This window comes from Phalacrocorax aristotelis, chromosome 4, assembly GCF_949628215.1.
Source record: "Phalacrocorax aristotelis chromosome 4, bGulAri2.1, whole genome shotgun sequence".
NCBI lineage: Eukaryota > Metazoa > Chordata > Aves > Suliformes > Phalacrocoracidae > Phalacrocorax > Phalacrocorax aristotelis.
This window is the reverse complement of record NC_134279.1, coordinates 20,410,634-20,427,706: the sequence shown is the minus strand read 5'-3', so window position 1 is coordinate 20,427,706 and position 17,073 is coordinate 20,410,634. Positions and strand designations below refer to the sequence as shown.

The 17,073-nt window shown below is 40.0% G+C and overlaps 2 protein-coding genes across 6 annotated transcripts in view; both read right to left on the bottom strand.

Moving 5' to 3' along the window:
* CLGN (calmegin) overlaps positions 1 to 3,988 on the bottom strand; it is a 30,722-nt gene extending 26,734 nt beyond the window's left edge. For 2 of the 5 annotated variants that reach the window (XM_075090527.1, XM_075090531.1), the window contains exons 1-2: positions 3,916 to 3,988; positions 1,292 to 1,336 (exon numbers count right to left, since the gene is read on the bottom strand). The gene's annotated coding sequence lies outside the window, so the exon portion shown is untranslated. Of the gene's footprint in view, positions 1 to 1,291; positions 1,337 to 3,866 lie in introns of all 5 variants that reach the window. The other 3 variants (XM_075090528.1, XM_075090529.1, XM_075090530.1) reach the window with 3 other exon arrangements.
* Positions 3,989 to 9,326: 5,338 nt separating this feature from the next.
* Positions 9,327 to 17,073, bottom strand: part of MGAT4D (MGAT4 family member D) — a 39,584-nt gene continuing 31,837 nt past the window's right edge. The window contains exons 10-15 of the mRNA XM_075090526.1: positions 16,080 to 16,187; positions 14,997 to 15,190; positions 12,854 to 12,932; positions 12,655 to 12,733; positions 11,289 to 11,401; positions 9,327 to 10,742 (exon numbers count right to left, since the gene is read on the bottom strand). Coding sequence (XP_074946627.1) covers positions 10,716 to 10,742; positions 11,289 to 11,401; positions 12,655 to 12,733; positions 12,854 to 12,932; positions 14,997 to 15,190; positions 16,080 to 16,187 — 600 coding nt within the window. The 3' untranslated portion in view covers positions 9,327 to 10,715. The remainder of the gene's footprint in view (positions 10,743 to 11,288; positions 11,402 to 12,654; positions 12,734 to 12,853; positions 12,933 to 14,996; positions 15,191 to 16,079; positions 16,188 to 17,073) is intronic.

Below are 17,073 nucleotides of genomic sequence, written 5' to 3'. Positions count from 1 at the left end.
AAAAAGAAAAGATTTATGCCCAATATTTTTTGCTTCACATCTGTAATGCACACAAATCCAGTTTTATATTAGAGTATCTAGTGGTTTGGAGCAGTGCAGTATCAAGCACATGCCTATGCAAGTTTCTTGCCAAAAATGCGTCTTTCTGAAGTTGGAAATAGAAGGAAGATTCTCGATACCACTGCACAGGTATGCATCCTTTACTTCTTATTCATTTCCATCCACAGTAAGTTTAAAAAGAAAGACAAACACTGATATTTCATTTGCTATTGTAAGATATTTTCAAACCTTGCGTGACTTTTAGCCACTACTAGTCATACTATATATTCTGTTACTGAGGCGGTTCCTGTGCCTGAGAAAGCAGTCACCCTCTGAGTTACATCATTGCTCTTTAGAGATTAAATTGTTCACCACTACAACCCCAAATACCCCAGCAATTCAAGATACCACCTTATACTGGAGGTGTGAGTCTCCTCCTTCCTGGCTTTATCAGATTTGCCAAGCAATTCAAACACTAGAATTACACCAAACATCATCTATCTTTCAATTTATAACATCTGCAAGTTCTACCAAGCAACACATACACAGATCGAGCGGTATTGGGTCTAAAAACCCCCACACCCCAGTATGACTGTACTAAAAGTGTCCAAAAAGAAAACAAATTATTTTTTCCTTATTCCTTTTAAGATTTATTAATTTAATATTGACTGCACTGACTATATTTAGAGCCAAAACCCAGAAGTATCATAAAGAAGTGTTTCACACACTAGTACTATGTCTATATTAGGAAATTATCAGAAGCTTTCCTTCTTGAGAAAAACACCTACTTTCCACAAAATGACGTTAATTATGTTACCATTCTTTTCTTCTCCCCCACCATTATCCACACTCCATGCCACTTGTTGTGGGATTTTTCACCCTGCTATGTATTTTGCTTGAGAATGGCAAGTTTAAGCTTCCCTCTTTTCTCAGTTATTAACACAGTGATACATACCAAAAGTTATCTGCAAATTTTATTAGGTTTTTTGTTTTTAACTAAAATTTTTCACAAAATAAATAACTAAATTGATAGGCCTCCTTGGCCAATTCCAGAACTTAAAATAATCTTGCCCTGAAGATTTAAAGTCATTCGGTTTATCACACACAAACATTCAGTCTTACGGTGTGCTTTTCAACTTAGCTTTACCACCCCCATTTTCTTGTTCTTAAATTATCGTGTTAGGACAAAGAGTTGAACAATTTCATATCAGTACCTTCCAGGACTCCTTAGTTCTTAGCTAAACTTGCCTACCTTATTTTAGCTAGTTTGTCATGCAGGTGGTCTCCTCCTCTTCTCCTAAAGCAGACAAAGAGATACATCCTTCTTTGTCAATACATTTCAGGTGTATTTGGTGTACAATCCAAAATGCATTCACTTACATAGCTGTAATTCTACTGTAACTAGCCCCATTCACTTTTGTTCCATAAACGGACTCGCATGGGCATCCAAGAAATCAGCCTCGTACTCACCTTTCCACACAGTTCCCTTCCAAAACTCCTGATGCTTTCACTTCCTATATGCCGAGTCTCATCACTACTCCCTGATACTAGCCTAGGCCATTCCTAATTTCATTCAGTCTTCAATTGTATCTCTTTCAAAGACTAAACATTTAAAATAATCCCAGAAACACTGAAATACGTTATCAAGACCAATTAGTTATCTCTTAATTGCCAGGTAAAGATGGATCTAAACAAGACCATTACATCCTTTACTTTTGTGAACTCTGCCACCACTACAGTCTGAGAACATAAAATAAATCTTTCAACTAAGCCAAAGAGTTTCTGGTCTCAAAATAGAACGCCACACTACACATTTAATTGTCCTTAAAACCTACTGAACTTCCCTAATTAATGCATGAAGACCTATGAAAAACTTTTCTTCTTCTTTCCTCAAGGCAACCACAAAAACAAGCCCAGAGGATCCCCACTGTTAAAAGCTCCTCAGCAGAACAAAACAAGTTATCCCAGTCTATGGCACTCACACAAACACCAAACATATTTACTAGCAGTCCTGGCCTAAACGCCAAAGACCAGTGACTTCAACACCATCTTTCAGGGAGCTACAACAAATAGGTCATTGCAAAACCATACATCTTGACAGTAGTTTCAATTAGGAATGTGATACTGCTATAGTATGACCCATGAGAGAACTGGGTTCAGTGTGAAAAGCTGCAATCATAGAAGCCGAGTCACAGAAGTTTATCCAATGATAATTACACCTCCAGAACGGGATTCCCAACCGCTCCTTTTGGGATGGGCAGCTTATATTCAGCTTCCTCTAGATAAACAGATTAACAATTCTGTCAATATATATGAACTTCAGATCCATAATTTTGAACTTGATTTCCACATAGCTTTATCACTCTTTACCATGGGAACACAGGTAACTACAGCACATCTACACATCAGAAGAGACATCTGAGCCAGCAGTACTATTGGGAGGAAGCTCTTGGGACTAGCAACAGCACTGCAACAACAGCATAATATTGCACCTAAAGTAACGAGCCACTTTCTGAGACATACTAGCGCTTAGGAAAGACACAGGCATAAACTGGAAGAATATTCTGACTGGACATTATAACTTCCCCCCCCCCCAAGGGCAGGCAAGCTGCAGCACAGGCTGCCTAGTGTCAGTCCTCGGGGTTTTCCAAGACTGCCCAGGTAAAGCTCTGAGCAACCTGGACCAGCCTCAGAGCCTACCCTGCCGTGAGTGGCAGGTCGGAGTAGAGACCTCCTAGGGTCCCTTCGCACCTGAATGATCTGATTTCTCCAGAAGGTTACACAGTATGAGGATGTCAACTTGCAGGCCTCTGCACCGTAGTCTTTTGCATACTCCACATATGCCATTATATTAATGGCATTGTTATTGCATTTGTCACAGCACAAACTAGAGGCCAGAATCTTTTAGATTATCACTAACTTTTCCTTGGACTTTGAAGAGGGTCATGCCTTTTTCATGAAACTCTCAAGAGTTCTGCACTGTCAAGCAGAAAGGGAGTAAGGCTGCCATTAACAGCCCTTCTCACACAGAGTTCTAAAAGCTCCTGCATCCAGCCCCAACACAGGGGCTTTTCCTACGGCCAAATACCAATCCCATCCAGGGTAACGGGAAGCAGTGTTCTTCCCCACCCCTTCTTCCATCCATAACCACGTGCTGCCTTACCCCTCCGCCATACAGCTGCCTCGGCATCAACCTCACCGAAGACAGCGCCCAGCTGAAACTGCTCCATGAAAAGTACCCAGGAGTTCTTACACAACTTTTTATTTTTGCTTTATTTTGTGTGAAAATTGTACTTTCATATCTTTCTCTGAAGTGTTAAGACATTGCACTGAAATGGATGCCAAGTGTGTAATCTAGCAATTCCTCAAGCCGCAGTGCTCTACTCGTGCAGGTGCCCTTTCAAGCTACTACTGTTAGCTTGAGTAAAACCCCCAGGAACAGATTATTTTTCAATTTAAAAAAAATAATAAAATAAAGCAGTTAGGGCCAAGCGGCCACTGGGTGCTCGGGCCTGGGGCGCTGCCTGTTTCACAGGGGGCCGCTTTTGGGAAGCCCGGGGTGGGGGGAAGAGCGAGCTGCCCCGCCCGCCCCAGGACGGCGCGTAGCCCTGCGGGCCGCACTCCCCACGCGTGGGGCCGGGCCCCAAACCCACCCCCGCGGCTGCTCCCCCCGGAGCCCACCCCCAGGAACCGCCCCGCCGCCGGCTGTGAGGGACAGGCGAGCCGGGGGCGCCACAGCCTGGAGGACGGGCGCTGCCGGGGGCCGACACCCACCGACCCACCCACCCACCCTCCCGCCGCCGCCTCTTCCCCCCCGCCCCCGTTACCGAACCCCGCAGCGCGGAGAGCCTCCCGCAGCGCGGCCCCGCGGATTACCAGCGGCGGGTCCCCCTCCGCGCCCCGTTAACCGAAGCCGGCCGCTTTCCCCAGAGCATCACCGACTGCGCATGCGCTCCACCTCCCCCCGCCGCCGCTCCCAGGGATGCAGGTGCCGCCGCTCCGCCCGAGCCAATCAAGGCGAGGAGGGCGCGGCACCTCCCAATCCGCGGGCGAATCAGCACCTCAGCGAGGCGCCGCCGGGTGCCTGTGTGCCAATCGAGGGCGCCCTCCGTGCGGCCTGCGCCAATGGCGGCTCCGCCCGCGGACGCCGGCCTCCCCGCACGTGGGGCCCGAGCCAATGGCTCCGCAGCCCCTTCCGTCCCCGGGCCGCCGCGACGCCACTGGGCGCCCAGGCACGTCCCCGCCAGGCCCTGCCTCATCCCCGGCCTCAGCGCCCAACGCGCGGCCACGCTTTGAGGGAAAGCTGCCAGGAGAGACAGCAAATGCGACTGCGTTGGGTTTGACCTGCATCAGTCCACGCTCCAGTGTGGACTTTCTTACATACACTTCACTGTCACGGCCATGTCAGTGTAACGTGACGTTTACGTGTGGTGGTATCGTCGTGCTCCACACGGCTGCAGTAAGCTATCAGGGCAGATAAAGATGAGGTGGCTTCTCCGTTGCTCAGTGGAGCAATTTAGCACAAATTAACACAGCCCTTTGTTACAACTGGGGACTCACTCTAGCAATCCAATCTACATTTGAGGGATCGCTAAGTGGAGCAGGAGCAGCTACTACATTAATTCCTGAATGATGCTGGGATTGTTTAGCCTAGAGAAGAGGAGGCTGAGGGGAGACCTTAACACTCTCTACACCTACCTGAGAGGAGGTTGTAGTGAGGTGGGTGTCGGTCCCTTCTCCCAAGGAACAAGCAATAGATGGGAGGAAATGGCCTCAAGCTGCGCCAGGGGAAGTTTAGGTTGGATATTAGGAAAAATGTCTTTACTGAAAGAGTGGTCAGACACTGGAACAGGCTGCCCAGAGAGGTGGTGGAGGCACCATACCTGGAGGTGTTCAAAAAACGTGTAGATGTGGCACTTTGGGACATGGTTTAGGAGGCCTGGGGGTGTTGGGTTGACTTGATGATCCTAGAGATCTTTTCCAACCTTAATGACTCCATGATTCTATGATTCTATGTTTTGAAAGCCTCACCCAGGCCTGCAGGTATGGGGTTACCGCCCTGGTTCGGTTCAAGTTGTATCTTTATGCTCAGGGCAGTGCACAATTTATGAGCATTTAAAACATAATCTGTGGCATCGATACTTGAAACATGCATGAGAGGGCTGAGACAAAAGTGATTCCTTGAGGGATCACAAGGAATGTAGTTGTTATTCTAGCTGCCCAGCAGCTGACAGACTGGGTCAGGGTTTGGTATGTTTGCATGTGACGCTGCATCACTTGACAACTCCCATCATCAAAGCCTTCCTCCTAGCCAAAGGCTGTACGGTTGCTGTCCTCATTCCAAACTCAGCGTTTGTTCTGGACACCAACCATCACACCAATATTTGTGTGATGAACCATAACTGTGGCCACTGCTTTGCATTCTTAGTGTTGAATCTCTTTGAAGGGTGCATCTGCAACTCTTCAGTGAAGACTGCTTTTGAAAAGTATACTCCTATGCAGCCAAGGGGACATGTCATTGCAGTATCAGCCATCCCCTCAAATGTGGCAGATTTCACTGCCCAAGAAAGTCTTATGAAGGCACATATGCAGAGCTTTTCTTTCTATTGCCTATGAAACTGTGAGTCTGTGAAAGAAAAGAAGGAAGGAAATACCAGAAATGTTGATAGCCATAAGAAAAAGCAGTACTTCTTTCTTGTAACTCTAAGCCCCTTTCAGCCAGTGCTCAGGCCACAAGAATCTGCTTTATGTTATTTGATTCCTACCATGTTGAGGAAACCGTCCTTTGGACATAAGAATTATGGCCTATACATCATTAAGCTAGGCTTCCCCCCTCCCAAAATAATTCATAACTTCAGATAATTTTCATAGATTTCTCCATTTGGTTTCTGTCTACCACATATTAGTTTGTTGACTCAGAACTGTCTGGAATTACCATTAGACTGTGTAATATGAATTGTAAATCAAAATGCTCATATTTGTTTTTGTGCTATTCTGCCTTTCAAGCATTATAAGGCCATTGTAACCTAATGCACAAGCTTAAATCTTAAATTGATTATATTTGTCTTTTGATAGTGTCATCAATACTTAAGATTGCCATAGATTATTACAACTACAAGCTCCAAAGAGCAATGGAAACTTCATGAATCAAAAAATTTCTGTCATATGATTCTATGATTCTAATGCTGATCAGAAAGATCTGTTATGCCTTTTTTCAAATCCTTATTTAATGTACTTTTGAGAAATAGTCCCATAGCCCTATAGGAACTTCAATCTTTAGACATCTCTAGCTAAAAAACAATTAAGGAACATTCTTGAGCGATTCATCAAAAACTATCGTCACAGCTTGAAATACACATACATCCTTTCAGAAGCTATTGCAGAGTTAAAGATTTCTGCTTACTGCAGAATTATTTGTTAATATTCCTACAATTCGTTGTAAGGCATCTATGAAAGATATATCTGGAATCTTACATTCATGCAAATAAATAAGAGTTTAAGAAAAAAACCTAGAACCTAAAACACTCTCAGACAAGACAATTAGTTTGTGCAACCAGTGATACAGCTAACAAATGTGTAACTTACATGTAATAGAAAAAGTAAATGTTGCGGAAAATTGGGGTCCTTGTTTACGGGATACTATCCACTTCCTCAAACACGTGAGAGAGAAGATTTTCAATTCAATAAGCAAATACATCTTCAACTTCAGATGAAATATCTCCTAATGAATTTTAATAGATGTTTCTCTTAAGAGTCTAGTCTATTCTCCATGTACATTTAGAACACATTAGCATTTACAGTAGCTTTGTGCTTGTATTAAGCTGTGTAAAAAGCCATAGTGACACTGATGAGATTAGGGGCCCACGTAATTAATGGAAATAAAAACATTTTAATAAAGCCAAGTGTGTAACTGTCTTTTGTACTGAAGACAAATGTGAACGTTCCCCTTTCGTAAGTCCCTCAAAAGGTTTAAGACAAGAATGGCGACCACACCATTCAGAGAGACGAATAACTGCACCCCAGTGAAAATCAAAATGGGTTGAATAAACCGTCATTAATATTGAATTAGCTTGAAAAATGTGCTTTCTTCCCACACAGACATTTAACCTGACGAGGTACATGTACAATGAGCCTGATGTAGTCAATATTTTGAGACTATGTTTTAAACCACACGAAAGTGCTGAAGTAAAATTTTCTGCTGAAGGAGCTTGGTGATCTGGTATGCAATCTCAAACTCCATTCATAGCTGTTTTTTGACTTCAGCATACTGCCTTTGTTTTTGTAAGTTACAATTCCAATGCCTACACTGCAAAAACCAGTCACATGTAAAGTTAGAGGATGGTCCTTATCCCCTGGATCCCTTACCCAAACTGAAGCTTCCCACGAGGAGGCCTCTTTGCAGCCTTTAAAGTGGCCTCAGCCATGGTGGGCGAAGGCGCGAGCAGGTTCAGCGTGTAGGGTTATTAAATGGAAAGCCACAGGTAGGAACTTGCTTGCTGGATGGAAAGGAAGCTGCATGTGTTCTGTAACTGCTCCTTGCCTAACAAAGACTGCTGTGAACAAACCAGCTAAGCCACTGGTGCTTGTTGCTATCAACATGCAAAAGTATCTAAGCGTACTTCCATTACACTCCATTGTCTTAAAATTCCTGGGGCCGTAAACGCTCACTATTCAGCTACCAGTTCTTCAGTGAAAATCCAGGGTTCCTCTCACCGGGTTCCTTCAGCTTTATAGTGGAGCTGTGTGTGGTTCCGCAGACTGTGCAAGAAACCTCTGCACCCCACAAAGCACAGGGAAGAATCAGGACTGAGCAAAATTTTACCATTTAAGGTGCATATGCAAGCATTCATTATTTACTATGTCAATGTTTAAAACCTCGTTTACATCGAAGTAAGTGTATGGGAAGTGTATTCTGTGATTGCAATGGTTATGTAAAATATGTAAAAATAGAAAAAAAATGAATGAAGCCTAGAGCTGGCAGCGCACAATGAAAAAATTATATTTACAAAATATTTACAAAAAGTCCAGTCACTTCGTAATATAATTTGAAGTATTCTGATGGGCTTTTTGAAATTACGCTTCAACAGTTCGAAAATAAGAGGTTTTGGTAATATTGTCTATTACCTTAGTATTTTCTGTGTTTTCACAGATTAATAATCGCTCTGAAATTTCCTCCTTACAGTGACACTTCCCTGTAGCAAGTGAGCGCAAGGCAGCCTGAACGCAGACACTGCTCCCAGCTTGTGACCTTGTTGCAGTGAAAGCAATGGCAAAAGAAGATTTTTTTAAAAATTATGTATTATTTATTATTATATTATATATACACCATAATAATAGAATATATAATATAATAAATATATAACTATTATATTAATTTTATTATTGTAAAATTTTAAGTTTTTCCTAGATTATGGACTGAATTAGTAAAATGTTCTACAAGAAATGCCCTTTCTGCTTTGAATTCTACTTCTTTCATCTTTGATGGCAGGTGAAACAGGCCTTATAAGAGGCAATTCAGACTACAGAGTGACAGTACAATTACAAGAACTTGCCATTCTGAAGCGTTGTGACAAGATCCTGAAGATGAAGGTTATCCCCATGACACGATGCGATTTCAGTGAGACTACTAAAAGCTATGAGATGCTAAGAACCAAACTAAGGCATCAGGAGAATATCTACACTTCAATCATTTTCATACTCGCACAAGTTTCTAAAGCTCTGCAGGAAAAAAACCCCGAAAGTTCTGAGGTTATCTCTCGCTTTGTCTTTTTCGGTGGAGGGCTCTATTCACTTAGATTAGTTTTAGCCCAGAGATGCTAAGGCACTTTAGGTTGAGAGAGACAATGACTTCAGAGAACTCAATTTTGTCTTCCCTTAATGCAATCTAAGTTGTGTTTTATTCCCTCGTACAAGTTTTCATGACTAAATGTCTCAGACTCCTGTATCAGCAGAGAAAAAGATGGTCTGAAAGGTGATTCTGAGCAGGGTCAGAGGGAGGCGGCTCGCTAGTTCGATGCAGAGCCACTTTATTTCCCTTCACAGAATCACAGAACGGTGGGGGTTGGAAGGGGCCTCTGCAGATCATCTTGTCCAACCCCCTGCTTGAGCAGGCACACCCAGAGCAGGGGGCACAGGAGCGCGTCCAGGCGGGGTTTGAGTGTCTCCAGGGAAGGAGACTCTACAACCTCCCTGTTCCAGTGCTCTGGCACCCTCGCAGGAAAGAAGTTTCTTCTCTCCCTAGCTGCATTTCTAGCCACTGCTTTTTAACGATTCACTGGTCTCAGTTTCACTCAACCCTTCTTTTTATTGTAAGCTCTGATGGATAAATGTATCCCTCTGTGTATCTCTAAGCACTGTGGATTACTGCATTAATTCTTAACAAGCATTAAACTCTTAACCTAATGAAGGCTGCAATATTTGGTCCAAGAAATCCATGCATACATACGTATGTATATATATCTACATGCACATATGCGTAGCACCACAGTATATAAACAATACTGTAAATAATCAAAATATTATTAGAGGTAGTCTAAAAAAACACCCTTCTGAAGTGTTTTAATGGAAGAAAATTAATATCATCTTATTCTAAATAAAAACGCCCTTACATTAAGAATACAATTCTATGTTAAATTAACCCATTTAATACAAATCCATGCAAAAGTGTACAGTGCAGCTTATTTCTCGCTGTCTGCTGTTAGGCTGCAAGGCAAGTGCAGGAGAATGAGGGCGCAGTTGTGCTTCAGGTGCTAAGGAAGTGAAGCAGGAATTCTGCAGATTAGCAGGCAGATGTCTTTAGTGGATTGCCATTTCCCAAAAACATTTCAAATGAGACTACTGTGGTTTACCTTTTATTTTCAAATTTATATTGAGTTTTGCCTTTTGACCAGGATTTAACTATCAGTACATACTGATTATGAAATTACAGGATCCAAAATTTGATTTAAATATATTTTCTTTCTACAAAAATATAGTTAGACATAATACCTTTATTATTTCCTGTAGTTAATTCAATGCACAATTCATTGAAGTGTTTTACAATCCTCTGAACAATACCTGTTTAAGTTTCAAGTTATTCAAATGGTAACTTGCAGGCACTTACATTAAAAAAAAATTAAACATAACTTATGCTACATTAAGGCTGAAACACACTTCTGTTAAGTTCGAGATCCATTTTCATATTGTTAAGTTGTTCCTGTCTCTGTGGACTGCTCTAAATACTTGCAATGAATAATGACAACTCTTCCTTCAGTTCTGCTTTCCCTCCAAAATGGACCTGTTGAAAACTGTGACCTTAATATTTTTCAATTGTGTCTATTTTTAGTTCTGGTGAAACTTATCATACTTCTATGCTTTATTCCCTGAGATAGCCTGTAATGCCTTATCAATTGTTTATAATAATATATATTGAATGTTGCCAAGCTAAGGTGAGATTTTTATATATGACACCTTACTCAATAACATTTTATAGAAATTAATAACATAATTGGGTTCTTTATAGATTTTAATATCCTTTATATAAAGATTTACTAGTTATCTCAACTCTTTCCTAATACACAGTATTAAGAATTAAATGGATTTGGATTTGCTCTTTTTACCCAGTCAGTTTTTCATTGCTGTTAGCCTAGTTTTCAAACAATCTGCAACCAGCGACATGTCAAAAATGCATTTTGTTTTCAGTTTTCAGACGTCTTGATAAGTACCTGAAAAAACCAAAATATATTATTTTCTAAAATCTGCAGAAGCATTGTCTGAGACATCAGCTTTTCCTTCCTTCCAACTATGGCTATAGTTTAAGGCTGTAGTAATTCTCTTCACTGAAGAGAATTCTCTACTTATTGGTTCACACACATTCAGACACTTGGGAGAAACTTGAGGAATAAAAATCCCACATGTTCATCTGAAAATGTTTGCATATTATAATTAATATCCAAGGTGGTGACTGAAAAAAGCTAGAAAAGCCTCCCTGTCTTTTGTTGGTTTGTTTATCATGACCCAAATTCTAGCGGCTATAGTTTCAGCACTGTAAAACTGGAGAACCATCCCATTTGAGCATTTCCAGAACTTTTTCTAAGAAGTAAATTTAACTTCTCCCCTGCATAGCTAATATAATTCTTCACTTGTGTGTGTTCCTCTGTACAAAATTCCATTCAAAATTTAAAAATTAACGATTATCATTACCACATGGTAGGAAGAACTAAAACTCACTAATAAAGCTTTAATTAAAATGCTTTTATTAACATGCTTACCTCACTCAGTATTGCCCATACAGGAGAATCAGAATTGACTGATAAACGAATAGCCTGTATTTTTCCAATTGACTGATTGATACTGCCTTCTGCAATTCCATTTTCAAAAGCCCCTAAATAAAAAAACAAAACAAGACCCGCACAAACATGTTTTAGAATGAAATACGCTTCCAAGTGAACTGATGCAAAAGCTCTAAATTACAAATCATAAATTAACTCCAGGGACACAACATTAGGGAAAAAAATCTTTTGGAAAAGGCCAGAGAGTAACAACTAAAAGGTAAAGCTATAAACAAGAAGAAGGATTAATTCCTTCAGCTACAGCAACTAGGAGCTGGAAAAGAATACAAGAACATAAAGAACCATAGCTACAAATGGTAACAAATTTGTTAATAGTGACCAAATACATATGGCACACGTGTTCATGTCAAATAATCTAAAAGAGTTTTTCTGAGAAGTATGATTATTTTTAAAAATATATAGATTATGAATCATAGACCAATTCTGATACATTTCTTCACTAGTTCAATGCTTTTTAACTAACCTTGTTAAATTTGCATAAAATCACTGCAGACAAATGAAAAATGCTCATCCCATGTATGATATTCGTTCCCTATCAACTTCCATGTGCAACTCTGAGTTGACAGCATTTTGGTTTGGATCTGTAATTAGAGCAAAACAGCCACGAGGAGGTGGGAGAGAGGTGCAAATCAAAGCAAACAAGAAGCTTTGGTGAGGTGAAAGTGGTTCACTGGGAGAGAAGAGCAGTTATGTGGTAGAAGAGACAGAAGAAAGTGGCAAGCAAGCAGATCTCTTAATATTCCACTTTTGTTCACATAGCAGCATTTTAGTTTAGGTAATAGTTGAAACCAGGCCTTGGCAAGCATGTGGAGAATCTGCAGTTCATTCAAGAGAAGTCACACACCACCCTGAGGGAGAAAGGAAGAAGGTGAGGCAGGAGTGGGTAAAAAAGGGGGAAGGTGCATTATGTTATGCTTTATCTTCATTTCAGGTTGGAGCGCAAGTTAATGCTGTCATAATCATAAGAAATCCTTGTCTTCAGCTAAGGCTGCAAATCCAAACCAGAATCAATTATCCTATTAATACCTCGCAGACACTGCAATTAGTTTTTCTTCTAGCCTTGGCTTTTGCCACTGCTGGTAAGGTTCTTCATTATTTAAAACAAAATAGGATAATCATTGGTCAAACATCATATACTAATATACGCAGTAGCGCAGTTTCTTTTCCTTACTAGTTCACCTTGGAATGTTGTATTTATTACGGAGCTAATGAAATTCTCCAATGCAGAAATATTTTATATGTAAGAACAAAATTTCTGAGTTTGAAGTGACAATAAACCATTTACCTATTTTTAAATATCCATTTTTGGTTGCTGGGTAGTTAAATTTACTTCCATTGTCAACCAGTTCTTTTCTGAGCATTTCCTGCAAAAAACAAAACAATAAAATATCCAAAAATATTTTCTAGGGCGTGACATTTTATGCTGAACATCATTCTCAAAATGAAATAGCACTGTATATTACAGTTGGAAATGAGAGACTTACATCAGCTGGCAACACTTCCACGGTAGTGTTAAACAGTTTATCACCAGGGTGCTCCATGTTTCCACTTCTAAAGAAGTACCTGATGATAAAGGTATATTGTTTCCAGGTATTTTATACTTTAGAAAAGTTCTAGGGAAGTAATTCTTTCCAGTTTTGAAGGGAAGTTTCAAATACCTTTTCTTTAATTAGTTGTAGGCTATAGAGAACAGAAATAGGCACTGAAACTTTCTAATATGTGACCAAACCATACTGGAGGCTTTTTATTTTAAAGAGAACAAGCATTAAAACCATCTTTCTCTGGAACAACGAATGCAAGTGTTCCCCCTTTTCAATGCTCAAGTTATAAATTAACTTTCCAAGTTTAAATGGCTAAGGAAGATCTGCCCTCTGATCTGTTCCTATCATCCTAAGGCCAAGGTCAGATGGACTTCTGGAATGCAATGGCAGCAAAAATCCCTGTTTCTGCCAGGCCACATGCTACATGCCAAGAGATTTCCCTTTTTTTATCAATACTGATCAGTTCAGGTGCTTCTAAATAATCTGTTTTAGAGCCAATGAGCAACATCACTGTTGAAGCAAGAATCCAAGCAAAAACACCTATGAGATGTTTTAAAAAAAAAAAAAATCTCTGTTTGGTTTTAAATTTCTGGCATTAGAGTTCTTAGGTTTTTAGATCCAAAAAGAACTAAGGAAATTTAAAGCATCAACACCCCTCCTCTAGTGTCAAACAATCAAGACCTAAGAAGACCGCCAAATATTATAGGATTAACTATACATTTTCTCAGGCTAGCAATGTGATGGGGCTGGGACCAGCCATTAGGCAGCACCATAGGTAAGTTAGCTTCATCCAGTACAGCTTCCCAGTAACAAGAAAATGCAAAACTATAGGCTACCCAAGTTTCTCAAAGCATAAACCAGTTAATTAACTGTGTTGATCACAGAACACCAGCGTTTACGATAACAACTGTGATTTAGTGCAGCTCACTAGGTGGAGATATAGACTTGCCTTCTTAGGTTGTTTTTTTAAATAAATGAGAAATCTACAGTCTTTGCAGAAATGAGCTCCTAGTTTTGTGACCAGTTTGGGGAGGAAATGTAACAGCAGTGAAGGAGTCTCCTCTCTGAATATCATTACGGAGATATGGTAATTATGGTCATTTGTGTCATAGACACTCTCCTGGAACCATATTGCTAGGTTAGTCTGAACTCAGATCTGTTCTCTGACACAGAGGGAAGAAACTTTGCTGAACCAGGCAGGACTGCTTCTTTTGGTGCCATCCCCTATTTGTATTGTTCATAGAGTAAGTCCTTCTGAAAAACAGTTGTCTGTCTTAAGCTACAGGTGTCTTTTCCTTTCAAAGACACCCAAGGTGAATGATGTGAAAACAGAGAAGCCAGTTTTATCTTTCAAGAATGAGAAAAACATTCAAGGTGGGACTTGGCTGTAGATCCAAACACATGAAGCTAGAAGTCTGGCTGTGACCCAAGCGTTCAAGCTGTCATTACAGGCAATGGAGATATACTCAACACAGTCAATGAAACTTAGCAACTGACTCAGGTGACCAGATAGTGAATGAGATGAATAGCTGTCTAGCTTCCACTGACTGTATCAAGTAAACCTCTATCTGTCATGTATAGTAGGAGCTTACACACCTACCTTACATAGACATCTCTATTGTACACACCTACATTCAAGTCTCTGGGTCTTCAACTGAATCTCACCTTTATTAATTCACTCTTCATTGCTTTCACCTACACTGGTAAGTGCCTGGACTAGGACATGGCCTTTGACTTGACATCATGCAAACAGCCTTTTTGTTGACAACTGTAGAAATAAAGCTTTCATTGACTCCACTGATGAAATTCATTCATTAAAAACTAATTCCTTTGGGAATTATCATAAGAGAATGTAAATATTTAACTGAAGCAATAAAAGGAAAAAAATTAAGCAGCTCTCTAATTACCAAGGAAGAAATGTATTTCAGGAGGGGAGTTCAAGAAGGGGAGCAGATAAATAGCAAATCATGGATTTTTTTTTGGCAGTAATGAGGCTATGGTTGAGCACTGGTGATTTTGAACAGACTCAATAACTTCCAAACTGGATGTATGTAGGATTCCATATTCCGTATCATGTAATACTTACTTTTCAACTTTTAGTGGATTTAAAAAGGTGAACCTGATGTAGTCACCTGCCACCGGAGCTGAAGCCCAAAAACAGTCTTTTCCTTCGTAAACTTTTTCCAAGGTATATTGCTGGTATATTCTCAGGCTTGTATCCACTTTTGCAGGTGGATTATTATGTGCTTTATGTAGCACATTTCTGCCAAAATCTTTATCCTGTTGGATATAAAGAAATGTCATTTCATTCGTACAATGAAAAAGTGCTCCAATATCTTGAATTACTACAGGAAGCTATTCCAGAAAATAATTACCTCAGTGTCAAAAAATATACAATCTATTTCTAATAGAAATAGAATATTCATTTCAACGTAATCATTGAGACTGCATGTTACAGGCTGTAGACAGAGCTGTACTGATTATTTCTCAGTTGCCTAGATTTAAAAATAAACTTCTCCACTGGAGGCTATTTCATAGTTGTCTACTATGCCTTCTGCCAGAACATCTGACATTGGTCTCTGTAAAGGCTACAGCAAACCCTAGTCTGATCCAATACAGCAATTCAAATGATGTCATGACAAGTCTGAATGGTGCCATCAGGACATCCGTGAAGTCTGGTGCTTCATTGCTCTTGTCCTTTTCAGATATGTGGTAGATCCACTGTTTGTTCTCCAAACTCTCCCTGAAGATCCATGGCCATCAGGATAGTCACACTCTTGTCTTACCAGTATAGCTTCTTCTTAATAGTCCCTCCTATTGGGATTGTGGATTACTCAGCCAAAACAAACCATCATAGCCGTTTGTGTTTGTATGGTGTGGAGCACATGAAACCTTGTGCTGTGAAGAAGGTTTCTATGTGCCATGAAATGCTGCTATGACTGGTACCAGTGTTCAGATTAGAGATTCAAAGGCGTTTGTGCAGAAGCACTGTGCCCCACCTGCAGTTTAGATGCCAGATCAATATTCTCCCTCAAATCTGTAAACCAACGTTCCTGGATACAGAAATGCCATCTAATGCCAAAGACGCAATGCTTGAAACTGGTCTGAGAAACAAGTCAGAACACAAGCATACAATTTAGAAATACGGCATTAAATTTCTTATCCTTACTTTCAAATTCTGTATCTTCCCAGCCAATGATGAATAAATTCCCACATGCTGAAATAGAGATGGTTTAGCACGGATACGTAACTTTGCCTTTTCATTTTCACAGTGTTTCTGGAAAGAAAGTAAAAGGGAGTGAAGTTTTATTTAAATAAATGAGAGACAGATGAAAGTTCCATAAGGTAATTTCATTATGTTAGTTGAGGGTATGGGTCCAGGTTTTTTATCCATATTTAAATGAGTAATCCTGAGATTAACAGTCACCTTATTTTAAATACACTGTTTCTAGACCTAAACTTGTAATTCCTCTCGTGGTGCTAAGGAGGTTTGAAGGCTCAACCACCACTAACTCAGGGATTTCAATGACACCTCAGAGTGACAAAAAGCAGACCTCAAATCTGAGATGGATTGATTTTTTTACCTGTCCCTGGCAGATTTCATTTCAACTCTTGGCCTTGCCAAATCATTCTAATTAAACTATTTTGACCAAAAGTGACCTTCTTGAGATAGATTCTGGTTACATTTCAATCCTTATCATTTTGGCTATTTCTGCTATGTTTGAGAGGCTCATAATGTACTACAGTATAAGTTATGTATCTTTTATCTTATATAAAGTGGTTAAATACTATATTTCAATTTTGATTTTCCAGTTCAGTACACTTTGTGACATGACATATACCAGGGAATTAAATAACTGTAATTGGTATTAATTTCTGAGTTTCTTGATTTTTGAATGACAGCAAATTACTTCTTTAAATGTATTTTTTTGCTCTAGATCCATAAGACATCATAGTTTGATACAATGAAGCAAACATACTATGATAATTAATGAGATATAATGAAGCATATTGACATAAAACAGGGCAAAGAGATTAAATAAGACTCTCTGGGTTATACTTTCACTTCTGCCACAAAATTACTGTATGAGTTTAGAAGATCATTTAACTTCTCTGCATCCCAGGTCTCTCATCTTTAGATTTGAGAGAATAACGTGTTTACC